Here is a 27221-nt window from a genome sequence, read left to right on the forward strand (position 1 = left end):
ATCGATTGATCGCAGTCCCAATGCGCTGCGAGCAACACCTGTAAAGTTACAGCCGAAAAACTGCAGATTTTCACCGTCATTTCTCTGCTGATGGTCCTACGCTCTTTTTCATGTGTTTTCTGAGTTCCTGGGGGTCGAATTACTCTAGAGATGGTCATACAAATCGATTCCGGAACAAAAGATTTTTCGGCCAAAAAAAATCCAAGGCTAACCCCTTTGCATTTTTGGTGAAAATTTCGACGACTTTGAAAAGTGCTGCAATTAATTTTTGAGGGCACTATTCCGACGTAATTTTGCGAGAGAAATCGATTGATCGCAGTCCCAATGCGCTGCGAGCAACACCTGTAAAGTTACAGCCGAAAAACTGCAGATTTTCACCGTCATTTCTCTGCTGATGGTCCTACGCTCTTTTTCATGTGTTTTCTGAGTTCCTGGGGGTCGAATCACTCTAGAGATGGTCATACAAATCGATTCCGGAACAAAAGATTTTTCGGCCAAAAAAAATCCAAGGCTCACCCCTTTGCATTTTTGGTGAAGATTTCGACGACTTTGAAAAGTGCTGCAATTGATTTTTGAGGGCACTATTCCGACGTAATTTTGCGAGAGAAATCGATTGATCGCAGTCCCAATGCGCTGCGAGCAACACCTGTAAAGTTACAGCCGAAAAACTGCAGATTTTCACCGTCATTTCTCTGCTGATGGTCCTACGCTCTTTTTCATGTGTTTTCTGAGTTCCTGGGGGTCGAATTACTCTAGAGATGGTCATACAAATCGATTCCGGAACAAAAGATTTTTCGGCCAAAAAAAATCCAAGGCTAACCCCTTTGCATTTTTGGTGAAAATTTCGACGACTTTGAAAAGTGCTGCAATTAATTTTTAAGGGCACTATTCCGACGTAATTTTGCGAGAGAAATCGATTTATCGCAGTCCCAATGCGCTGCGAGCAACACCTGTAAAGTTACAGCCGAAAAACTGCAGATTTTCACCGTCATTTCTCTGCTGATGGTCCTACGCTCTTTTTCATGTGTTTTCTGAGTTCCTGGGGGTCGAATTACTCTAGAGATGGTCATACAAATCGATTCCGGAACAAAAGATTTCTCGGCCAAAAAAAATCCAAGGCTAACCCCTTTGCATTTTTGGTGAAAATTTCGACGACTTTGAAAAGTGCTGCAATTAATTTTTGAGGGCACTATTCCGACGTAATTTTGCGAGAGAAATCGATTGATCGCAGTCCCAATGCGCTGCGAGCAACACCTGTAAAGTTACAGCCGAAAAACTGCAGATTTTCACCGTCATTTCTCTGCTGATGGTCCTACGCTCTTTTTCATGTGTTTTCTGAGTTCCTGGGGGTCGAATTACTCTAGAGATGGTCATACAAATCGATTCCGGAACAAAAGATTTTTTGGCCAAAAAAAAATCCGAGGCTAACCCCTTTGCATTTTTGGTGAAAATTTCGACGACTTTGAAAAGTGCTGCAATTATTTTTTGAGGGCACTATTCCGACGTAATTTTGCGAGAGAAATCGATTGATCGCAGTCCCAATGCGCTGCGAGCAACACTTGTGAAGTTACAGCCGAAAAACTGCAGATTTTCACCGTCATTTCTCTGCTGATGGTCCTACGCTCTTTTTCATGTGTTTTCTGAGTTCCTGGGGGTCGAATTACTCTAGAGATGGTCATACAAATCGATTCCGGAACAAAAGATTTTTTGGCCAAAAAAAAATCCGAGGCTAACCCCTTTGCATTTTTGGTGAAAATTTCGACGACTTTGAAAAGTGCTGCAATTATTTTTTGAGGGCACTATTCCGACGTAATTTTGCGAGAGAAATCGATTGATCGCAGTCCCAATGCGCTGCGAGCAACACTTGTGAAGTTACAGCCGAAAAACTGCAGATTTTCACCGTCATTTCTCTGCTGATGGTCCTACGCTCTTTTTCATGTGTTTTCTGAGTTCCTGGGGGTCGAATTACTCTAGAGATGGTCATACAAATCGATTCCGGAACAAAAGATTTTTCGGCCAAAAAAAATCCAAGGCTAACCCCTTTGCATTTTTGGTGAAAATTTCGACGACTTTGAAAAGTGCTGCAATTAATTTTTGAGGGCACTATTCCGACGTAATTTTGCGAGAGAAATCGATTGATCGCAGTCCCAATGCGCTGCGAGCAACACCTGTAAAGTTACAGCCGAAAAACTGCAGATTTTCACCGTCATTTCTCTGCTGATGGTCCTACGCTCTTTTTCATGTGTTTTCTGAGTTCCTGGGGGTTGAATTACTCTAGCGATGGTCATACAAATCGATTCCGGAACAAAAGATTTTTCGGCCAAAAAAAATCCAAGGCTAACCCCTTTGCATTTTTGGTGAAAATTTCGACGACTTTGAAAAGTGCTGCAATTAATTTTTGAGGGCACTATTCCGACGTAATTTTGCGAGAGAAATCGATTGATCGCAGTCCCAATGCGCTGCGAGCAACACCTGTAAAGTTACAGCCGAAAAACTGCAGATTTTCACCGTCATTTCTCTGCTGATGGTCCTACGCTCTTTTTCATGTGTTTTCTGAGTTCCTGGGGGTCGAATTACTCTAGAGATGGTCATACAAATCGATTCCGGAACAAAAGATTTTTCGGCCAAAAAAAATCCAAGGCTAACCCCTTTGCATTTTTGGTGAAAATTTCGACGACTTTGAAAAGTGCTGCAATTAATTTTTGAGGGCACTATTCCGACGTAATTTTGCGAGAGAAATCGATTGATCGCAGTCCCAATGCGCTGCGAGCAACACCTGTAAAGTTACAGCCGAAAAACTGCAGATTTTCACCGTCATTTCTCTGCTGATGGTCCTACGCTCTTTTTCATGTGTTTTCTGAGTTCCTGGGGGTCGAATTACTCTAGAGATGGTCATACAAATCGATTCCGGAACAAAAGATTTTTCGGCCAAAAAAAATCCAAGGCTAACCCCTTTGCATTTTTGGTGAAAATTTCGACGACTTTGAAAAGTGCTGCAATTAATTTTTGAGGGCACTATTCCGACGTAATTTTGCGAGAGAAATCGATTGATCGCAGTCCCAATGCGCTGCGAGCAACACCTGTAAAGTTACAGCCGAAAAACTGCAGATTTTCACCGTCATTTCTCTGCTGATGGTCCTACGCTCTTTTTCATGTGTTTTCTGAGTTCCTGGGGGTCGAATCACTCTAGAGATGGTCATACAAATCGATTCCGGAACAAAAGATTTTTCGGCCAAAAAAAATCCAAGGCTCACCCCTTTGCATTTTTGGTGAAGATTTCGACGACTTTGAAAAGTGCTGCAATTGATTTTTGAGGGCACTATTCCGACGTAATTTTGCGAGAGAAATCGATTGATCGCAGTCCCAATGCGCTGCGAGCAACACCTGTAAAGTTACAGCCGAAAAACTGCAGATTTTCACCGTCATTTCTCTGCTGATGGTCCTACGCTCTTTTTCATGTGTTTTCTGAGTTCCTGGGGGTCGAATTACTCTAGAGATGGTCATACAAATCGATTCCGGAACAAAAGATTTTTCGGCCAAAAAAAATCCAAGGCTAACCCCTTTGCATTTTTGGTGAAAATTTCGACGACTTTGAAAAGTGCTGCAATTAATTTTTAAGGGCACTATTCCGACGTAATTTTGCGAGAGAAATCGATTTATCGCAGTCCCAATGCGCTGCGAGCAACACCTGTAAAGTTACAGCCGAAAAACTGCAGATTTTCACCGTCATTTCTCTGCTGATGGTCCTACGCTCTTTTTCATGTGTTTTCTGAGTTCCTGGGGGTCGAATTACTCTAGAGATGGTCATACAAATCGATTCCGGAACAAAAGATTTTTCGGCCAAAAAAAATCCAAGGCTAACCCCTTTGCATTTTTGGTGAAAATTTCGACGACTTTGAAAAGTGCTGCAATTAATTTTTGAGGGCACTATTCCGACGTAATTTTGCGACAGAAATCGATTGATCGCAGTCCCAATGCGCTGCGAGCAACACCTGTAAAGTTACAGCCGAAAAACTGCAGATTTTCACCGTCATTTCTCTGCTGATGGTCCTACGCTCTTTTTCATGTGTTTTCTGAGTTCCTGGGGGTCGAATTACTCTAGAGATGGTCATACAAATCGATTCCGGAACAAAAGATTTTTCGGCCAAAAAAAATCCAAGGCTAACCCCTTTGCATTTTTGGTGAAAATTTCGACGACTTTGAAAAGTGCTGCAATTAATTTTTGAGGGCACTATTCCGACGTAATTTTGCGAGAGAAATCGATTGATCGCTGTCCCAATGCGCTGCGAGCAACACCTGTAAAGTTACAGCCGAAAAACTGCAGATTTTCACCGTCATTTCTCTGCTGATGGTCCTACGCTCTTTTTCATGTGTTTTCTGAGTTCCTGGGGGTCGAATTACTCTAGAGATGGTCATACAAATCGATTCCGGAACAAAAGATTTTTTGGCCAAAAAAAAATCCGAGGCTAACCCCTTTGCATTTTTGGTGAAAATTTCGACGACTTTGAAAAGTGCTGCAATTATTTTTTGAGGGCACTATTCCGACGTAATTTTGCGAGAGAAATCGATTGATCGCAGTCCCAATGCGCTGCGAGCAACACTTGTGAAGTTACAGCCGAAAAACTGCAGATTTTCACCGTCATTTCTCTGCTGATGGTCCTACGCTCTTTTTCATGTGTTTTCTGAGTTCCTGGGGGTCGAATTACTCTAGAGATGGTCATACAAATCGATTCCGGAACAAAAGATTTTTCGGCCAAAAAAAATCCAAGGCTAACCCCTTTGCATTTTTGGTGAAAATTTCGACGACTTTGAAAAGTGCTGCAATTAATTTTTGAGGGCACTATTCCGACGTAATTTTGCGAGAGAAATCGATTGATCGCAGTCCCAATGCGCTGCGAGCAACACCTGTAAAGTTACAGCCGAAAAACTGCAGATTTTCACCGTCATTTCTCTGCTGATGGTCCTACGCTCTTTTTCATGTGTTTTCTGAGTTCCTGGGGGTCGAATTACTCTAGAGATGGTCATACAAATCGATTCCGGAACAAAAGATTTTTCGGCCAAAAAAAATCCAAGGCTAACCCCTTTGCATTTTTGGTGAAAATTTCGACGACTTTGAAAAGTGCTGCAATTAATTTTTGAGGGCACTATTCCGTCGTAATTTTGCGAGAGAAATCGATTAATCGCAGTTCCAATGCGCTGCGAGCAACACCTGTAAAGTTACAGCCGAAAAACTGCAGATTTTCACCGTCATTTCTCTGTAGATGGTCCTACGCTCTTTTTTATGTGTTTTCTGAGTTCCTGAGGGTCGAATTACTCTAGAGATGGTCATACAAATCGATTCCGGAACAAAAGATTTTTCGGCCAAAAAAAATCCAAGGCTAACCCCTTTGCATTTTTGGTGAAAATTTCGACGACTTTGAAAAGTGCTGCAATTAATTTTTGAGGGCACTATTCCGACGTAATTTTGCGAGAGAAATCGATTGATCGCAGTCCCAATGCGCTGCGAGCAACACCTGTAAAGTTACAGCCGAAAAACTGCAGATTTTCACCGTCATTTCTCTGCTGATGGTCCTACGCTCTTTTTCATGTGTTTTCTGAGTTCCTGGGGGTCGAATTACTCTAGAGATGGTCATACAAATCGATTCCGGAACAAAAGATTTTTCGGCCAAAAAAAATCCAAGGCTAACCCCTTTGCATTTTTGGTGAAAATTTCGACGACTTTGAAAAGTGCTGCAATTAATTTTTGAGGGCACTATTCCGACGTAATTTTGCGAGAGAAATCGATTGATCGCAGTCCCAATGCGCTGCGAGCAACACCTGTAAAGTTACAGCCGAAAAACTGCAGATTTTCACCGTCATTTCTCTGCTGATGGTCCTACGCTCTTTTTCATGTGTTTTCTGAGTTCCTGGGGGTCGAATTACTCTAGAGATGGTCATACAAATCGATTTCGGAACAAAAGATTTTTCGGCCAAAAAAAATCCAAGGCTAGACCCTTTGCATTTTTGGTGAAAATTTCGACGTCTTTGAAAAGTGCTGCAATTAATTTTTGAGGGCACTATTCCGACGTAATTTTGCGAGAGAAATCGATTGATCGCAGTCCCAATGCGCTGCGAGCAACACCTGTAAAGTTACAGCCGAAAAACTGCAGATTTTCACCGTCATTTCTCTGCTGATGGTCCTACGCTCTTTTTCATGTGTTTTCTGAGTTCCTGGGGGTCGAATTACTCTAGAGATGGTCATACAAATCGATTCCGGAACAAAAGATTTTTCGGCCAAAAAAAATCCAAGGCTAACCCCTTTGCATTTTTGGTGAAAATTTCGACGACTTTGAAAAGTGCTGCAATTAATTTTTGAGGGCACTATTCCGACGTAATTTTGCGAGAGAAATCGATTGATCGCAGTCCCAATGCGCTGCGAGCAACACCTGTAAAGTTACAGCCGAAAAACTGCAGATTTTCACCGTCATTTCTCTGCTGATGGTCCTACGCTCTTTTTCATGTGTTTTCTGAGTTCCTGGGGGTCGAATTACTCTAGAGATGGTCATACAAATCGATTCCGGAACAAAAGATTTTTCGGCCAAAAAAAATCCAAGGCTAACCCCTTTGCATTTTTGGTGAAAATTTCGACGACTTTGAAAAGTGCTGCAATTAATTTTTGAGGGCACTATTCCGACGTAATTTTGCGAGAGAAATCGATTGATCGCAGTCCCAATGCGCTGCGAGCAACACCTGTAATGTTACAGCCGAAAAACTGCAGATTTTCACCGTCATTTCTCTGCTGATGGTCCTACGCTCTTTTTCATGTGTTTTCTGAGTTCCTGGGGGTCGAATTACTCTAGAGATGGTCATACAAATCGATTCCGGAACAAAAGATTTTTCGGCCAAAAAAAATCCAAGGCTAACCCCTTTGCATTTTTGGTGAAAATTTCGACGACTTTGAAAAGTGCTGCAATTAATTTTTGAGGGCACTATTCCGACGTAATTTTGCGAGAGAAATCGATTGATCGCAGTCCCAATGCGCTGCGAGCAACACCTGTAAAGTTACAGCCGAAAAACTGCAGATTTTCACCGTCATTTCTCTGCTGATGGTCCTACGCTCTTTTTCATGTGTTTTCTGAGTTCCTGGGGGTCGTATTACTCTAGAGATGGTCATACAAATCGATTTCGGAACAAAAGATTTTTCGGCCAAAAAAAATCCAAGGCTAGACCCTTTGCATTTTTGGTGAAAATTTCGACGTCTTTGAAAAGTGCTGCAATTAATTTTTGAGGGCACTATTCCGACGTAATTTTGCGAGAGAAATCGATTGATCGCAGTCCCAATGCGCTGCGAGCAACACCTGTAAAGTTACAGCCGAAAAACTGCAGATTTTCACCGTCATTTCTCTGCTGATGGTCCTACGCTCTTTTTCATGTGTTTTCTGAGTTCCTGGGGGTCGAATTACTCTAGAGATGGTCATACAAATCGATTCCGGAACAAAAGATTTTTCGGCCAAAAAAAATCCAAGGCTAACCCCTTTGCATTTTTGGTGAAAATTTCGACGACTTTGAAAAGTGCTGCAATTAATTTTTGAGGGCACTATTCCGACGTAATTTTGCGAGAGAAATCGATTGATCGCAGTCCCAATGCGCTGCGAGCAACACCTGTAAAGTTACAGCCGAAAAACTGCAGATTTTCACCGTCATTTCTCTGCTGATGGTCCTACGCTCTTTTTCATGTGTTTTCTGAGTTCCTGGGGGTCGAATTACTCTAGAGATGGTCATACAAATCGATTCCGGAACAAAAGATTTTTCGGCCAAAAAAAATCCAAGGCTAACCCCTTTGCATTTTTGGTGAAAATTTCGACGACTTTGAAAAGTGCTGCAATTAATTTTTGAGGGCACTATTCCGACGTAATTTTGCGAGAGAAATCGATTTATCGCAGTCCCAATGCGCTGCGAGCAACACCTGTAAAGTTACAGCCGAAAAACTGCAGATTTTCACCGTCATTTCTCTGCTGATGGTCCTACGCTCTTTTTCATGTGTTTTCTGAGTTCCTGGGGGTCGAATTACTCTAGAGATGGTCATACAAATCGATTCCGGAACAAAAGATTTTTTGGCCAAAAAAAAATCCAAGGCTAACCCCTTTGCATTTTTGGTGAAAATTTCGACGACTTTGAAAAGTGCTGCAATTAATTTTTGAGGGCACTATTCCGACGTAATTTTGCGAGAGAAATCGATTGATCGCAGTCCCAATGCGCTGCGAGCAACACTTGTGAAGTTACAGCCGAAAAACTGCAGATTTTCACCGTCATTTCTCTGCTGATGGTCCTACGCTCTTTTTCATGTGTTTTCTGAGTTCCTGGGGGTCGAATTACTCTAGAGATGGTCATACAAATCGATTCCGGAACAAAAGATTTTTCGGCCAAAAAAAATCCAAGGCTAACCCCTTTGCATTTTTGGTGAAATTTTCGACGACTTTGAAAAGTGCTGCAATTAATTTTTGAGGGCACTATTCCGACGTAATTTTGCGAGAGAAATCGATTGATCGCAGTCCCAATGCGCTGCGAGCAACACCTGTAAAGTTACAGCCGAAAAACTGCAGATTTTCACCGTCATTTCTCTGCTGATGGTCCTACGCTCGTTTTCATGTGTTTTCTGAGTTCCTGGGGGTCGAATTACTCTAGAGATGGTCATACAAATCGATTCCGGAACAAAAGATTTTTCGGCCAAAAAAAATCCAAGGCTAACCCCTTTGCATTTTTGGTGAAAATTTCGACGACTTCGAAAAGTGCTGCAATTAATTTTTGAGGGCACTATTCCGACGTAATTTTGCGAGAGAAATCGATTGATCGCAGTCCCAATGCGCTGCGAGCAACACTTGTAAAGTTACAGCCGAAAAACTGCAGATTTTCACCGTCATTTCTCTGCTGATGGTCCTACGCTCTTTTTCATGTGTTTTCTGAGTTCCTGGGGGTCGAATTACTCTAGAGATGGTCATACAAATCGATTCCGGAACAAAAGATTTTTCGGCCAAAAAAAATCCAAGGCTAACCCCTTTGCATTTTTGGTGAAAATTTCGACGACTTTGAAAAGTGCTGCAATTAATTTTTGAGGGCACTATTCCGACGTAATTTTGCGAGAGAAATCGATTGATCGCAGTCCCAATGCGCTGCGAGCAACACTTGTAAAGTTACAGCTGAAAAACTGCAGATTTTCACCGTCATTTCTCTGCTGATGGTCCTACGCTCTTTTTCATGTGTTTTCTGAGTTCCTGGGGGTCGAATTACTCTAGAGATGGTCATACAAATCGATTCCGGAACAAAAGATTTTTCGGCCAAAAAAAATCCAAGGCTGACCCCTTTGCATTTTTGGTGAAAATTTCGACGACTTTGAAAAGTGCTGCAATTAATTTTTGAGGGCACTATTCCGACGTAATTTTGCGAGAGAAATCGATTGATCGCAGTCCCAATGCGCTGCGAGCAACACTTGTAAAGTTACAGCCGAAAAACTGCAGATTTTCACCGTCATTTCTCTGCTGATGGTCCTACGCTCTTTTTCATGTGTTTTCTGAGTTCCTGGGGGTCGAATTACTCTAGAGATGGTCATACAAATCGATTCCGGAACAAAAGATTTTTCGGCCAAAAAAAATCCAAGGCTAACCCCTTTGCATTTTTGGTGAAAATTTCGACGACTTTGAAAAGTGCTGCAATTAATTTTTGAGGGCACTATTCCGACGTAATTTTGCGAGGGAAATCGATTGATCGTAGTCCCAATGCGCTGCGAGCAACACCTGTAAAGTTACAGCCGAAAAACTGCAGATTTTCACCGTCATTTCTCTGCTGATGGTCCTACGCTCTTTTTCATGTGTTTTCTGAGTTCCTGGGGGTCGAATTACTCTAGAGATGGTCATACAAATCGATTCCGGAACAAAAGATTTTTCGGCCAAAAAAAATCCAAGGCTAACCCCTTTGCATTTTTGGTGAAAATTTCGACGACTTTGAAAAGTGCTGCAATTAATTTTTGAGGGCACTATTCCGACGTAATTTTGCGAGGGAAATCGATTGATCGTAGTCCCAATGCGCTGCGAGCAACACCTGTAAAGTTACAGCCGAAAAACTGCAGATTTTCACCGTCATTTCTCTGCTGATGGTCCTACGCTCTTTTTCATGTGTTTTCTGAGTTCCTGGGGGTCGAATTACTCTAGAGATGGTCATACAAATCGATTCCGGAACAAGAGATTTTTCGGCCAAAAAAAATCCAAGGCTAACCCCTGTGCATTATTGGTAAAAATTTCGACGACTTTGAAAAGTGCTGCAATTAATTTTTGAGGGCACTATTCCGACGTAATTTCGCGAGAAATATCGATTGACCGCAGTCCCAATACGCTGCAAGGAACCGATCAAAAGTTACAGCCAAAAAACTGCATATTTCCATCGTCATTTCTTTGCTGTTAGTCTTACGCTTTTTTTAATGTGTTTTTTGAGTTCCTGGGGTTCCAATCAACCGAGAAACGGTCATACGAATCAATTCGGAGACCAGAAATTTTCAGCTCAAAAAATCACGAAAAAAGTAAGGCTAACCCCTTTTGATTTTTGGCGAAAATTTCGACGACTTTGAAAACTGCTGCAATTAATTCTTTAGGACTTTATTCCGACGTAATTTCGCGAGAGAAATCGATCGAGCGTGGTCCCAATACGCTGCGAGCAACGGATCAAAAGTTACAGCCAAAAAACTGCAGATTTTCATCGTCATTTCTCTGCTGTTTGTCCTACGCTTGTTTTAATGTGTTTTTCGAGTTTCTGGGGTTCCAATTAGCCTAGAAACGGTCACACAAATCAATTCGAAGATCAGAAATTTTCAGCTCTAAAAATCGCAAAACAAGCAATGCTAACCCCTTTGGAATCTAGACAAATTTTTGACGAATCTGAAAAATGCTGCAAGCAATTTCCTGAAGCACTTTTCGTACGTTATTCCGCGACAGAAACAGAATGGGCTTAGACCCGTTACCCTGCGAGCAATATATGAAAAGTCACAGCCGAAAAACGGAAGAATTTCATCCCTTATTCCTTTTTTACTTTTTATGCGCTTTCTTTGTTGTAATATCTTCGTCCCTGGGGTTTGATTGGTCAGAAGAGTCCATGAGAAATTGATTCTTTCAAATAGACGAAGGATTGAACAATCGAATAGAGCACTGGCCTTCTGGATTTTCTATGCAAACGTTGACGATTTGAATTCCTACGATATTGCCAGAGGAATCTGTTGTGCCCAATTACGATTCGCTGCAGACCTTGGATAAGACGTTACGGCCGAAAAACGTTCAGTTTGCAATAGATTTACAAACAGGTTAAGAAGAAAAATAAATCATTCATAGTCACAAAGGTTTAGTTGCAGTTCGGTTCGAGTTTATTTAATATGCCTTAAATCTAGTACAAGGGTACGGGTGTCAGTGTATTGTACGTTACTCAGGTACTCTCAACATATCATTGGAGTGCAAAACACAAATAAATTCAAAAAATGATCTTAGTTTCACAGAAATCCCACTAGATTCCGAGTCAAATCAAGTGCAATGTATATCAGCTTGAGTAAAATGTAAAAAAATGGTATACAAGATAGTATTATTCAGCTCTGCAGATGTCCATACGTATGATATTCTGTTGTATTGCTACAACTCAACAAAACCTAGAATTAAATAAACATATGAACGAATATTGCCGTCTTAATTTTGGATTTTCTTAGCCGTTGGACCTTTGTCGCTCTGAGTTACTTTTCTGCAATTCTCGAGGTCCAATTAGTCTAGAAACGGTCGTTGGACTCAATCCTGAAAGGAAAACTCACGCGATTGAAAAGAAGTCGTTCCAAACATTTGTAACTTCCTTAGATATTTCGTCACCGCTGGCACTGTTCAAACTTTCATGACAATATGATTCGTTAACATCCAATCTCGTCAGTGTGAGAATTTATTACACTTGATTAATTCTGAACTGTTCGAACGTTCCTGTTTCATGCACTTTTTGGAGAGTTTACTGCAAAATAAAATTAGATCGATCCAGAAAATAAATCAAATCGGAATGCAAACGTCTCAAAAATAAATAATGTATGACAATTAAGTAAAATTGAAAAAAGGTATATTCAACTTTTGCTGCTAAAAACGACTTAAGCTAGAGAGAAAAGAAAAGAAAAATAACAGTAAATAAATAAGTAAAGAAATAAAAGGCTGGAAGTAAAAATGAATTGTCGAAATACAGAGAATGCAGAAGAATATGAAAAACAATTCTACTGTTCTCTTATACAAGAGTTAAAATTGTTGTAGCATTCAAATTTTGAATGTTACTCAAAATTTTTCGTTTTTGAATCTACATTCTTGTTTGTTCGTTTCATCCTATCATTTTTGACCGTAATCGTAAATTAACTGAGATTTACGGGAAATCGCTCGATTTTATATTTTTATTCGGAAAAATATTATGTGTAACTTGTGGACAATGACGATTCTGATAACGAATTCGTGTGATATCCGCTAACTTCATACTCTATCAGAATCGTCACTTTTGTCCACTTGTTGCAAAACATACCATTTCCGCAGCGCTAAGTACTCTACTGATTCGTCTTAGCTGATATAATATTAGGCATTGGAGTTGTACCTACTTATTTTTCCGTAGTATGTACGTGCTCCGATGTCGCATTGGTGGAATACAGTTTGCCTTGAGTTAGGTTTGAATGTTGGGCTAAATAAATGAATAAATAAGCATACTTATTATCAATGTTGATTAATTTATTGTGACGTCGGGCTGGAAGAGCATAATCGTAGTCATAAATGTACGTTGCGTTAATGTTGCAGTAATCTTTCATAACCCCCTGATTTTGTAGTCTATGACTTGAGCTTTCGAAGAGTTGATCTCCCAAATTCGAATAACGTAATATTCACTTTTCCAACGTTATTCCCACTTGTATTATGTCACATAAAATATTCTAGCCGAAGACATAATTTTTTAAAGGTACGTTCGCAAATCTCTAGTCGTTCATCTATCAATGTCACGATTTGTATGCTTCGCTTGCGAAATGGAATCGATTTGCGATATCGGGATCATCGCATAATTACTTAAGAGCTTCGGGTATCTAGATCACGGTTTCGCGACTGCAGCCTGAATGCTGATGCGGCGAGGGAGCGTAACGTTGTTCGAAACTGTGCAACTACGGGCGAAAATCACGGGGTCATCGTACCGTGAAATACATTCCTCGTTCAATTAAGATTGCAGCACGAAGCATTTGCTCAGTAGCGTGACCGATGCGCCAACTGCATTACAGCGACCTGCATTATACGGCTATGGGGCGTATATAGGTATATAGCCACCATATGATTTGCCGCCCGCATCACTATTCTAATCGCTGGATTTCAAATTTTAGATATTTAGAAAGGCGAGCGGACAAGCGTCGTCGAACCGCTAACAGTTCACTTTCAATGTGAAAACGAAGAGGCATCCACAGTGTACTTCATCCATTCTTCGATTGACTAGCGGTCGACGGTTCGGATAAAAATGCAATTACGTGATCGATGTCAGTGGATAGAGATTTGCTTTCTCTCCGAAGTTCACAATGATTGGAGAATTTCTTTCGTAGCATGAGCAGTCAAATCACGACAAACTGATTCTTCGTACTTTGTCAGGGCCGCATATTCATTCGATACTCTTCAAAACTTGGCAAATTACCCATTCAGTCAATCGTTTGGTATAGCTTGCGAATAATGTAGTTGCGTGTTGGGATGTCAATAAGAACAAGGTACGTGCCGTATCACAACCACCACAGACACTCGCCCACCAACGTTGTGCCTTACGTCAGAGAACACCTGCGGCTTCGTAGAAATTAGTAAATAATCACCTGTCTTCGGCCACGTGGAGAGTATAAGATAAACGTAAATCGGTATTACCATCCTGGGCAAATCGCAGAGATAATTTCCAACGGTTTGATGAAAAGTTAAAAGTAGATCGCGTGCAGCGTGCAGATCATCTGTAAACACTTTCAAATGCCAACTGCTATACTCCAAACGTCTCCGATCCTCTCCGCACCATAACAAATTGTCGTAGATATTAAATGCGTAATTACTGTTTTTTCCGACCAGAACTAATAGTTCCCTTTCTTCTTTGTCTCGTTGAACAGATGTACTCCTCCAGCTGCTAGTCTTCAGAGATAGCCAACGCCGATGGACCCAGCAACCGGGGCCATGCTGGCCCTGCAGATCCTCGCCTTGTGTTCCATAGTCGCGGCCCTCCTCGCCTACCTGGTCAGGCAGTCGCGGAACGCCTCGAATGAGTTTGACGTCAGGAGCAAGAGGTACGTGCTGGTGACGAGCTGCGATAACAGCGTTGGACTCCAGATTGCCATCGCCCTGGCCGAGGCGGGATACAAGGTGGGAATATCGGGTCAATATGTCATTCGATTATGGTAATGGATCGCGTAACGATGGTTGAATAACCTGCCGTCCCGCAGGTGTTCGCCGGGCTGCTGGAGCCTGAGGGGTCATCCCCGTCGGCCAAGATCATCCGGGCGCTCGACGATCAGCGGAAAAAGGAACCCGCTTTGACGGAAATAGCCGAGGACGGTGCGGTGGCCCTTGCCCAGGGACAGATCGTCCCCTTGGAGCTTGACCCAACCAGGGAGGACAGCCTCCACGCCTGTCTGGACGCGGTGAGAGCCAGACTTCCGGCCGGAGAAGACGGTGAGGGATTTGATTTCATCGGGGAAATTCTTTGCCTTCACTTGCCTTTTTCATTCCTGCACAGCACATGCAATTTTCTCTTTTACTCTCATTCATACGTTATACGTATAACTTTCACCCTCGATGCATCATGAGTTGAGCAAACTTTGTGTTTAATACATTTCTTTCACTCTCACTCTGATGTATCATGTTTGAATGTTTGTAAACCTTCATTTATAATTTTTTATAAGCCTTATATCTTTGGCAATTTTTGTGACTTCCCATATTCTTAAATTAATTCTCACAGTCTAATTCTTATAATTCCCATATCCTCGACAACTTTTGTAATCTCACACAAGCTTTAAATTACTTTAAGCTATTTTCTAAATCTGTTACATTGCATCTTGCTCATTTTATACTCTGGGGTGTCCACCCTGTTATAATAAAATACCTTCTCTCTCTCTCTCTCTCTCTCTCTCTTTCTCTCTCAAGCACTTCGTCGCTCTTTTCAATCGTTTCAACGATCATGTGTATCTTTGCAAAACGTCCGTATAAAGAGATTTGTAACTTTGACACAAGTTTGTCTCTCGAGCCACGCGAAGGTATATAACCTTTCTTTTTTTTCTTCAATCCTCTCTTCATGTTGTTTGTTCGGCGAACTTTCTCCGCTCTGTCTGCATGGACAAGTTTGCCGTAGAAAATCAGTTTCGCGACATTTCTCGTGCAGCAGTCTTGTTAACGGCAAGCTATACTACGTGTAGCCAATTCTCCTGCAGATTCGGATGAAATTCGGCTGAAGAAACTTCCGCGCCGAATTGCCGCTTCGCTAACTTTTTGATCGTAGATCGCTACTTCACTTTTATTATGTGATACCACCATAACATTTTTTTTACCGCGCTTCCCATCTTACCCTAATAGGTACAGCGATATCACAGTATCTATCTATCAACCGTACTAAAAAGAAGTCAATTTCAAAAAGATATCTGTCAGTTCACAGTTATAAGGTATGAATTATGTTCATGAGTTTAGGTGTATCATGGACAAGATTTAGCAAATTTTTTCAGTATAAACGAACCGGAAATGGTAGTGGCTACGTTACTGACCAGTAATCTTAGAGTTTCGGCTCTGATTGCATAATTTCGGAGTATTATTTGTTATAATTATTATTTTAATAAATAATAACCGTTTTTCAGGACTGTGGGCGGTTGTGCATACAGGAGGACTCGCTTTAGCGGGTGTGATCGAGCGGCAGGAAAGCTCAGCCTGGGAATGCATGCTTCGACACAATCTGGTGGCCCCGTTGAGGACAGCTAGAGCCTTTATTCCGTTGCTGCGTGCTAAAAGAGGTGCGGTAAACCTGAAAAAAGTCATTTCAAGCGCAGCTGCAAGGAAGAGAATGTCGACGTAGAGAAAGATTCGCGGCGTTGTTTCATGTCCAGGCAGAAAGTAGATAAGACTGTCGTTAGTACTGCGTTTTTCTGTTTCTTTTGTCTTTGTAATTGCGTGGAATAACTATGGGCGCACACCGGGATACTCTGTACTCGCCGTCAGATCTTACATGGCGATAAAACATACCTACGATATTATTATAACACTACTGTTCGTGCTGTTTCACTTACGTGAATAACTATTTTCAGAATTAACATTCCGATGATTAGATCTCAGTGATAAATATACATGAAGAACGAATCGACTTCTTTCTACATCTAAGTTTCGTGCGATTAGCCTTCTTCGCCGACGTTTCGTTTAACATGTATTAACGAAGATTGCTAATTATTGTTAATTTTCTAAACGAGATTCTATCAAATACTTTCAGTTGAAATGCAGAGCAATCATTTTCCACTTGTGGTACGTAATAGGTATTTTAAATTGAGCTAGGGAATCGGGACGAGTTTTCCTTGTTCGTACCATTTTCGACTAGGAATATACTTTGAACGAAAAAGATCGCGGATAAGTACATACAATAACCGCTCATGAATCAATTCGTCGTACGAACCAAAGTAGAGACCTCTTCGACCTGTCCTTCAAAGTTTGATAAAAAATGAAAACCTTCAACGCCGGAAGCCGAACAAGCGCATTGGTGATACTCGCTATACGTGATAAAATAAAATTTAACGCGCAGTTTGGTAACCGGATGCTTAACACAGTGCGAATAATTCGTTTTTTCGTTAATTAAAGGTCGCATCGTTCTGCTCGGTGACTCCGAGGCCACATTTTCGAGGGCACCTGGCTTGGTCGCCTACAGCGCGTCCCGGCGAGGCGTCGAGGGTGCAGCCGAGGCGCTAAGGGCGGAACTCCTGACGTCCGGAGTATCGGTCGTCCTCTTGAAGCCGCCCCCAATCAACCCTCTCGTTCTCTACGGACCACCCATCCTCAAAAGGTAGATTGAATCACTCAAATCGCGTGCGTTGGTGTGCTCTAAGGACTTGGCAAACGAACTGCAGCATACCAGCCGGCGAATTTTATTTGTGTATGCACAGCGCATAATGTTATACTTTTTATCGTCATTATACATATTTTTAATCTTTCAGAATTGACGTGGAATCTGGAGCAAAGGGCGCGGAAGGTACGTGGACTGCTCCTTTGCCAACGAAAGCAATCCGGCACTCGTTGGCGCCAGCGTTGGGTTCCCCTTGTCCACTTCCATCTTACAACATGGCTTCAAAATCACGGAGCTTCTGTCTGTTTGGATCCGACTGAATTTCAATTTCTTTTTTACTAATCACCTTCGAATTTTCGAATTTCAAACGACAACGCGCCAGTTCGCGGTTACTAATGATACGGCCATAATTAATAGTAACGCTACTGTAACCCCAGATCTATCGAGGGGGTATGTTCGAACCTGCAAAAGGGCATTAAGGAGAGAATGGAACAGAGAATATAATCGGACGTTCGGTTATTTAGTCTATTGCCAATTTTCGAAGTGTCGAAAAATACAGGATCAAGATCCGCGTAATCATAGAAGATTTTTATAATTTTCAGTGTAAATGTTTTGAAATATACTTAAGGAAAATTATCACAAATATTGTGATTAGAATAAGTATAAATCGGTCTCATATTTCTGAATTCAGAGAAGGATGACTCGCGACATGTAATTTTGATATTTCGGAGGTTGGCGATAAGACAGACCCTTGCTTTGATATCATTTGAGTTGAAAAGGGGTAAAAAATTGCTCTGAATAGATCACGCTGTACAAAAATCCGTCAAAAGGCATCTATCGCTCTATAAAATCCCTTTTGCGGTATGCATCCCCCCTCGAGACACGTGTAAAATATGTAATTATGTTATTGTATGTACGTATATGTAATATCAACCGTTATAATACTGTAATGACCGTTTTTTTTTGTTGTTAATAATACACATATAAAGTTAAAATAACCTTTGAGAAAATCCTTCATACCCCGACTCTATATATTACCACAAAGATCTTTCATGTACGTATGTACGATGTTCGAAATCAAAGGGTCTCCTTTTCTCATCTCGTCTTCGCAGTATGCGATCCTTACCCATGAGCAATCGTGTGGTATAATGGATTTCCCAGTGCCAAGGGGTGCGAAAATTGCACTGCAGTGAGGTTATCGACGGCGTTCAGACGCGTATCAACAGATGCCTGAGAACGGTCTAGAGAATTTTCGTTCAAATTACCAAAAGTGTTTGCGGCATACGCACGCACAGTAGCAATAACCATAGCCATTTTCCTGAGTGTTTACAAACCCGAATCTGTCGCCAGCGCACCGGCAGCTGATTCCCAAAGAAGGGGATGTTATCCCTCGGGGATAAGTTTTTGTTCCAAACAGAGTGAGGCGGGTGCCTGTTAATTAGAGGAGAGTGAGATTTGGACGAGATGACGGGGGACGAGGGTTCGCTAGGAAAGGGAGGAAGGGAGGAAGGGAGGAAGGGGAGAGACGTCCGCGATAATAAACCCTTAAATCCGTAATGAATGATTCACCGTCATTCGCAAACTTGCGGTGTTTGCGCCTAGCCACTTGGAAACTAACTCGGTGGGTGTGTCCCTTGGTTCCGTTTCATCCCTTGGTTCCTGGGCACCACCCTAGCCCCCTCATCTCCCTCCTGCCATTGCAATATTGAACAGGTGTGTCGAGATGCCGCTGCGCTGGTTCGCCCAGTTGATCAAATATTCAGAGCTTATTAAGGCTGGTATTGTTTCAACGAGGAAACTCCGCTTCTTACTCCTTGCGGCAAGGACAATATTTCATCGAACTTTAACAAAATTAGCTTCTCAGTTCCCGTTTCCTAAGGTATTCAATCATTCTATCAAAATTGTTTCGAAGAGATGAAATCTTACGGATCCGCTTTGTCATCGACCGAAATACCGCTGCTTTGGAAGTTCTACGATGTCTCCACTTTATACCTATAGTTTATTTTCAAGAAGAAAACTTCCGTCTTCTAAAAGATATACATAATAATCACCATTCATCCTGAACAGAATTTTTTTTTTTCTTTCGCGTGAATTATTGTAAAAATAATCTTGACGTAATAATGTAACGCGAAAAAGAGCCAATTTAACTGGGTAAAGGGACGTTAATATGAGTTCCGTAAAATGAATGATTGAAAGCTGCCTTATACTCCATATGAATGAAGTACGTTTAATGCGAAAGCTATGCAGCAAATCTCGAGCAAAATATGTGCGTACAACAGCAATACGTCAGCCGAAGTACCGCTTGATAATAAACTAGAATACCGGTTATACGAGATCTCCTGAAGCCATAGCTGCTAACGTATCGTGAGTCCGCAAAGTAGAGCTCTGTGAAAGTAATTTACCTCCTGAACACATCAGGCTATTATTCTCGATCCACACCGCAGGCTTATACGATCCCGTTCCACCGGGAAAGAATTTGAACCGAGATGAATGTATTGTTATTTATTTATTCCATAGCCGTTGTTCCCGTACTTTGGTTAAACTGTCCAATCCTCTGTATCATGTGATTTTCTCCTCATATACTTTTAGGGACATAAATGCGATTCCACAAGAGTGAAGGATGTGACAAGTTTTGCGGCTGAACAAACCGAAACAATAATCCCTAGGATTGGTTTTTGTCACCTTATAAATCAACTCCGGGACGAACGAAAGTCGTGCCAGATCAATACACTCGGCGTATATAAACGGAGGGGATCGCTGTGTCCAGGCGACGTTGCACCCTCTAGGGGGGGATGAGGGGGGGGGGGGGCGAGGGATGAACGTGCGGCAGTGATTTTATTCGAGATAACATAAAGGGAATGAAGACACGTTTACGATCGATTTTAATATTTCAATATTTACCCAGCAGTAACAGCAGCAGCTTTTTTACTCTCGTTTAGTATCTCTTTTACGCAGGTACATGGCGCGGACGCATACATTCGATACACGAAGACTGAATAAAATATCCGACGCCAGCCGCGCCTCGGTCTAAGCATGTAACTGAATTTCAACAACATACGGCGGCGGGTGGCTCGCTTTCAAATTTCGATACACCCGTCTATATCAACGTTCAATTGCCTGGGTCGGTCGTTAACAATTCCGTTGCTTAACCGTCTGAATTTTTTTCTATTTTGCGAAATTTAACGCTTGACTGAACAGCCAAGATTTCCCTTACGCCCTGGTGTGATAATAATAAATATTGTTAAAGAGCGACGGAAAGTGAACGAGTCGAAGCGTGGAAGTATCTGTGACGAAAATTGCATTTGTCGATTTCTAGTCGTCATTCATATGACGCGGAATACCCTTGTCGATGATTAATAAAGCATATATGTTCGATATGAGAAACCCTGGGAGTGCCTTCGGCTGGAAATTCCGCTGATTGTGAGGCAAATACCGGCCGTGGATAGACGGGAAGAAATTGAGAATAAATGGAAAAAGAATATATCGCAGGATTCTGCAGCGGTACATAGAACGTCTTGGCATATATGTGCACACCTGTATGTATGTGAAACCTTTCCTCAGGTTTTCCGGGCCATAAATTCCAACCGGTCTTATGTACCAAACCGAGAAATAACATTACAGAGACACGAATGCCGGTCTCGTAAAGCACGCTTCACGTCCACCTGCACCCTCCTCGTTCACGTGCGAGTATGCAGACCGCGGCTGATGCATTGACACGTGAATAGGTACACGCACACACAGGTGCAAAATCAGCGATGCAAGTTTGCCCCGTAAACTGCGGTGCAATGGATGTGCCGTGCAAATGCTCGCCCGGTTCACCCTTCTCGTCCCATTAAGTCTCATGGCTATTACGGATCGAAATTAGCTTAGCTAGTCGCGGTTTCGTCGATCTACTGCCGAGCAGAAGGAGTGGACTCAACAGTTTCGCGACATATTCTTAAAGTCGATGGCTAATCGCTTTTACCCTCATTAATCAATCCCGCGGGAGAGAAATCCGACACGAGTTATATTCCCGGCTGTATTAAGGAAATATTACATCAAGACTGAGCGGGAGAGATACTAGCTAGCTCCTTGGGGATCCGAGAATTAGCGCTCGGAAAACTGACTTATCGATGATCCTCAGCACCCCTTCATCATCTCTCCCTATTTTTCTCGAACCTTATATATCCATATATATATAATATAATATATAGGTATATATATATATATATATCACGCGAACAGTGAGGAAATTACGTGTCTGAAAATACGAGTGACAACTCCGGGTATTTTCGATTGCTGAAGCGTTCGCGGAGCTTTTTGTGTCACGAGTTTGTGAAAGTTTTATACAATTTTTTTAACGCGAAGAATATATTTGATGGTTCTGAAGTTGATTCACTTCATGCGTGAATAATCTCTTTCCAATTCCAAAGCGGCGGAAGAGACAGAAGGCAAAAAGACGTAATGAATTGTAAGCAGTACCACCTACTGCAATTGCTGCGGCGATTATTATTCATGTATGGAAAAATAAGCATGGCAAACGTTCTCTGTACCACAGTAACGAAGGAAGGAAATTGTCAGAGTGAAATGGAGCGCCTGAAGATAAAACGGGAATCATTGATTTTCGCAGAATCAATTTCAACCTATATGGACTGAAAGTGTATGAGACGAAGCCCATTCGGCGCTACAAATGCCATTTTTTAACTGCGAAATTTGTTTCGACAGAAACACAAATCGTTTTCATCATTAATTTATGCGAAGGGAAATACTTGGGTGGCCGTAAATTTAATTAGCAGCTGGTATTTGATAAGCGGAGGTTCGAGGGTGAAAACCACCCCTAGATCCACGAGCCGCAAGACGGGGAAAAATTATTAATAGCTATTTCATTGTGTAAGTTAATAAGTACCGTAGAAGTAAAGAGTTAAGATTTCGTTGATATATTTCGGTATTTTCGCAGCTCTTGATTGTTAAGAAAATAAAAAACACAACATACCACCTTGCTCTGGGGAAGGGGAGCGGATAAAGTGGAGCCTTTTCTCCTACCTATAATACGTGGTTAAATCTCTCTTTCATGCTGCTGGATCGAACAGACGAAGCGTGACTTTAAGCTTTCATGAATTTTTTTTATTATTATTTTGGATTTTCTATTTTCTCATATTTTATTCCTTATACGTGTCGGACAATTTATCTTATGTGCATAGTGTAAAAAAGAATCGAGGGATAAAAAAATACATACCTTACTCGGAGACTCGTAGGTTATTCACATGTACGCTCGATCAGGCCCGATAGCGCGAGCCTTTGTGCTTCAATTCTTGTGGCAGATAATTTTTTTTCGACTTGTTTTACCCGTTTTTTTTTCATGTATACAGAAGTCGAATACATGACGCGTTAAATAAACACCGTGCAGTCATGCATCAGTGGTGCTTTCTTCCACGTGTAGACAAGAAAGTAACATTCTATGGGTACAAGAAAGAACAAGATGATTGTGCAACCTGCGCCGCAATTATGTCATACCGTTAGTGGAATTATATCGTTAACCATTAAAACCAAAAGTTCGCCAGAGATAATGTAGTGTATTGTTAAGTGAGGAAGCGGACTCTGCAGAAGTTTGGTATGCTTATACCGACTGGTACTGTGATTTAACACCGTAGTGGAGATTGCCCAACGTTGATGGCTTTGTTTTATAATTCAGAGAACTCTGAAGTAGTTACGGAACAGAATGGAACTTATATTACGAGACGATTGGTTAAGCCTGTTACACTGCGGTAGGGAGGATCCAAGCCTGGAACCGAAATTGATATTGCTCTCTATGTACCTGTGAGCCACCCAAAGTATCGTATTCTAACAGATATTGACAGAAGTTTAAATGGGGAAAGTTAAGTTCAATGGGGGTGCAGCTATTTTGAGAAACCACTCTTGGCCCCCGGTTGAATCCCGCGGGCTAAAACGAAACACGAATCGGTGTCGAAGAACAAACTCGATCGTCGATGGGATATACACGATGAAAAGCCACGCATTCAATTTTCCCCCTCGAGTCTGGATCCCGATTCAATTTTCATTCAATCTCCTTTTTCTTCCAATAATTTTCCAGGTCTAAATTGACCGGTTAACGAGTCAGTCGATCTTAACACCTATGTAGGTTCCTTGGTATGAAAGGCGAGAAGTATTTTAAACGTTTATCGATTTGGCACGGCTCTTGGTTCGCGGGTTGACGGTTAGGTCAAGCACCGCTAACAACTCGGAATGAATCCAATCGCAGAAGTTGGCGTTATGCAATAAATATTTGCGGCATGATTCAGTGCTACGAAAGCGAGTATAATGGTCAATAAGTCAGTAATTAGACTTCCGACAAATGAAGAGAATAAAACCGCTGATGGTATAATTAACATTTTGCGAATGATACGGAAGTCTGGGTATAAAACGGTGAAATTTAGTAGTAAAGTCATCAGTTCGCGATTCGACGGCGAGTGAGATGATTAAGGTACATACCTCCTGAGATATTCTCAGCATTAATCCATCATCAATCTTGCCAATTTCATATATCAGAGATTTGTAAAAAGTTGTTGTTGCTACGAAGATCAGTGACCCGTGGACTTCGGCGTCAGTTTTTTCTTCTCTTATAGATCTTTTGACGGCGTATTGACGTCTATACGTGTGACGTTTTCCAGAAAAACTTTACAAGGCTTCTGTTATATTATCCGAAAGTTGTTGGCCGTTCCTTAGTCAATTGTGTTGTCAGTCAATGGACTTTGTACCCGACACAAATAAAAAAAGAAAGATCGAAAGGAAAATAAACTAAAATACGTCGACAGTAAACGTCAACTCGTGTATCATCCTTTTTCCCAAAGAAGCCCTTCCAATAGCCGGGAGAATTTTTTTTGTACGATGGTTAGCCGGGTTTCGATTTGGTCCTTTGGTTGGCTTTTTCGTAAAGAGTATCTTCTGACCCAGACGCAATTTTACACCGTCTGCAGAACTAATTTTATTTCCATTCCTTTTTCCTTAATCTCAACCTTGCCTACATTTCCGAACTTTTGGTTCCAATTTACGTTTGCTACTGAGTTTTTCATACCACTATTGCTACTCTTTTCGTAGTCACTCAGCGGATAAGATTGTAGAAACGAAGTTTTGAAACGGTAATCGTACATCGTATAAATATACATTGAATGTCTACATAACCTTTGCGAAAATTCAACGTTGCCTATTGGGTAGGATAATCACTGCTCGTGCAAAAAGCTACTTCGATCGATGAACGAACGAGCGAGAGAGTAGCTTTTTTATTTCGCTGTTTTTCCACATGGTCTTTTTTGGCTCATGAAGCCGATCCGTTTAGCTACGGCTCAGCCTGCATCTGAAACTATTCCAACCCTTCCCTTACCCATTTAATCCACCCCATTGTACAGAACAGTACTGAAACCAAACCTGCCTAACTTAATCCACCCCATTCTAACTAATATAACCAAACCCAATCTGACCTGGTCTAACTTTCCCCAGCGTTCCTATTGTGCCTTCTTCACCTGACACGTGTTACAATCCACCCGGAACCCTGATACATCTGAGTCTCGCCTCACCTCCGCTTCGCGCGAACAGCGGTCCCTGAAATAACGATAAATTCGTCAAACTTTAATTGCTTTGGGAGTTGACAATTCATTTATCCTTCAATTCTCTCCTCTCTCTTCCCCTCTGTCTTTTTCTTTCCAGACAGAAGAGCCAGATCGTGAACCATTCCGAATTAATTATGACGTTCGTGATCCTCCAACCGATGGCATATTGCTCTCGATAAATTTCCAGAGTATTTTGTCACCTCCACTCAGCAGAGACTGTTGTTACAGGTTCTGACGGTGTTGTTGATCGTCCAGTTGGGCGGCGAGGTTCTTTGCTACCCGGGAGGACATCATGAAGGTATGAAAAATATCGTAAAATCGAACGAACGGTGTGTGGGTATAAAATGTACTGGGATAAAGAATTGGTGAATTTTCTAACAGTCCATTGGTACGAGCCTGGAGAGAACGAGACAATATCGTAAAATGTATCCCCGGGCTTGGCTTAGCCTGTGGAGAAATTTTACGACGTCGAACCGCGTTGCAGGTACCCTGCACACCAATTCACTCGTTGTCTTTCTCTCCGGGCTCACAGCGTCCCTCGGGAACCAAAACCCAGACTGTGTACACTGCGTTCGATCAGTTATTTACTCGGTATTTTATATTATTCATACTACTCTCCAGGCGGTGGTGGCGGCGGACATGGACACGGACACGCTCATTCCTACCAACACTTCCACGGACCAGTGGTTGGAGATGGGCAAGAGGTCTCGTGGAAGGACAAACATGGACACCATCATACCGACTACGTAGCTCACCCGAAGTACGAGTTCGACTACGGAGTATCTGACCATCACACACACGACAAGAAGCACCATAAGGAGCACAGAGACGGTAACGGTTCAGCTTGGAATAGCGATAACAGAGCGGGAATAGTGTGTCTACGATTATTGATTGGCTTTGCGGAAGCAGAGGGTTTTCGAAGCCGTGTGGTGTGCGGACTTCTTTTCGTATAATGTCGCGAATTTTCTCGTATTAAAAGGAGCCCCGCCCCCCTTCCCGGGGGATAATAGCTCCAGGCATTTCTTTGATTGGTATATCAGTGCCACTTCCGTAGCTGACGGCATAAACGACCCCCTTTTGATGATTAGAATTACGGCCTCTTGGCTCATTCTTCGTAACGAGCACCGACCAACGGTTTGGTTTACGAGGTGCCGTTTGCCCGTCGATCAAGACGACGAATTTATTTCTTAGATAAACTTCTACGGGTCTCCATGGCAATTGAAATGACAGGACGGGAGCGTCCCCTACGTAAGTTTACAGCCGGGAAGAATCCAGCGAACGCTAAGGGACCTTACGCTTGAAGATCCCCCGCGTTTAATTCGTCAAAATGCAGCGTAAGGTATAATCCAGACTAGGGATAGCTAGACCGTTTTATCATCCATTTGAGGCGGAATAATCCAGGGTATCACCATCACTGGCGCATAAAGAGTTTTGCAGGGGGATTCTCTATTTCTTCAAAAAAGCCCGATTTTATACCGCGTCTTTCAGCCCCCCTCGTATCGATCGTCAGCAGGAGAGCTCAAGCTCTCTTCAACTGGCTCTAATTTATAGTAATGTCTCTGGCAGGTCGCGAGCTTAGAGGGCTTTCTGGTTGGTAGATGAAGAGAAGTGAAGGCGAGGGGTGCACCGGTGAAGTGGCAGGGTTTCGAAAAAAGGGGGGAAAAAGTAGAGGGAGGGAGAGAGAAGGAGAGAGAGAGAGAAGGAGAAAAAGAGGCGAAAAAAAAGGCTCCAAGAAAGTGTGAGCCGTTTCAATGATTCAGTCGAATACTTTGCGGGCACCCTCTCCCAAGACGCCCGTGCAGCCCACTCTATACCGGAGGGGGGTGGGGTGAGGTTGACGACGTCCGGGGGTTTCGGGAATGCCCAGGGGCTGCTTCTTCTCCCTAATCCATCTTACACTACCTCAATCTTTTCCCAGGGAAAAAAGTTACCGGCGAGTACAGCGTCCACGAGCCAGGCGGCAACGTGAGGACTGTCCACTATCACGCTGACCATCACGGAGGCTTCCACGCCGTCGTCCATAACAGTGGTGGCAATGATCACTCCGGGGGTGGACACCACGGTGGTCATGGGCACGGACATTGAGGAGGAGTCGGAGGTGGCGAACTCGGACACGGGTACTAATATAAGTCACCCTGCGGACCACGTACGTGGAGAAATGGCTACCTGTCGGAGAAGATGAGTTCCGTGTCACCGTCGTGTCTCTGCCGAGGATTTTCTTACCAGAGTAGGTATGTGACTGAGGAATAGCAACGGCGTCACGATGAAGCCCCCGGGCTTTCGAAATCTCCTGGATCACGGACGTACATCATGCTCCTTGCAGACGCTATTCCGAGTCACTTATCGCATCTAATCTCTTCTCTCTCTCTCTCTCTCCATGAATTGTGGTTCGACTGGATCAGACTGTATTGATATACCGTGTCTATTAGTTCGATCCACATTACTGAGAATATACTGTTGTCTAGATGTGTAATCAACCTTTGGCTTTATTCTGTTTGTCTTATTTATGTTTCCCTGTCTTTGGGCAATAATAAAACTCCCTTCATTATGACGAAGACACACACTGTTCCTCGAGTATTTTCATATCCA

General features: G+C 42.4%; 2 protein-coding genes across 2 annotated transcripts in view; both read left to right on the forward strand.

Moving 5' to 3' along the window:
• The window catches only part of LOC124413229 (D-beta-hydroxybutyrate dehydrogenase, mitochondrial), a 44450-nt gene extending 26709 nt beyond the window's left edge, over window positions 1–17741 (forward strand). The window contains exons 2-6 of the mRNA XM_046893678.1: window positions 14132–14381; window positions 14462–14690; window positions 15863–16015; window positions 16848–17049; window positions 17201–17741. Of these exons, the coding sequence (XP_046749634.1) occupies window positions 14175–14381; window positions 14462–14690; window positions 15863–16015; window positions 16848–17049; window positions 17201–17369 (960 nt within the window). The 5' untranslated portion in view covers window positions 14132–14174 and the 3' untranslated portion in view covers window positions 17370–17741. The remainder of the gene's footprint in view (window positions 1–14131; window positions 14382–14461; window positions 14691–15862; window positions 16016–16847; window positions 17050–17200) is intronic.
• A 5742-nt stretch (window positions 17742–23483) lies between these two features.
• LOC124412920 (adult-specific cuticular protein ACP-22-like) lies at window positions 23484–27187 on the forward strand. The gene is made up of 4 exons (XM_046893143.1): window positions 23484–23509; window positions 24861–24930; window positions 25254–25463; window positions 26551–27187. Exons 1-4 carry the CDS (start codon window positions 23501–23503, stop codon window positions 26715–26717), a joined length of 456 nt encoding a protein of 151 aa, XP_046749099.1. The 5' UTR covers window positions 23484–23500; the 3' UTR covers window positions 26718–27187.
• The last annotated feature ends 34 nt before the right edge of the window (window positions 27188–27221 follow it).

The sequence above is a fragment of the Diprion similis genome, chromosome 12, assembly GCF_021155765.1.
Source record: "Diprion similis isolate iyDipSimi1 chromosome 12, iyDipSimi1.1, whole genome shotgun sequence".
Classification (NCBI taxonomy): Eukaryota; Metazoa; Arthropoda; class Insecta; order Hymenoptera; family Diprionidae; genus Diprion; species Diprion similis.

What these genes read in the sequence shown, in the direction of transcription:
- LOC124412920 (XM_046893143.1), top strand. An exon ending in CCCGGGAGGACATCATGAAG is followed by an intron (nt 24,931 to 25,253) that starts GTATGAAAAATA and finishes ACTACTCTCCAG; the next exon opens with GCGGTGGTGGCGGCGGACAT. An exon ending in CCATAAGGAGCACAGAGACG is followed by an intron (nt 25,464 to 26,550) that starts GTAACGGTTCAG and finishes ATCTTTTCCCAG; the next exon opens with GGAAAAAAGTTACCGGCGAG.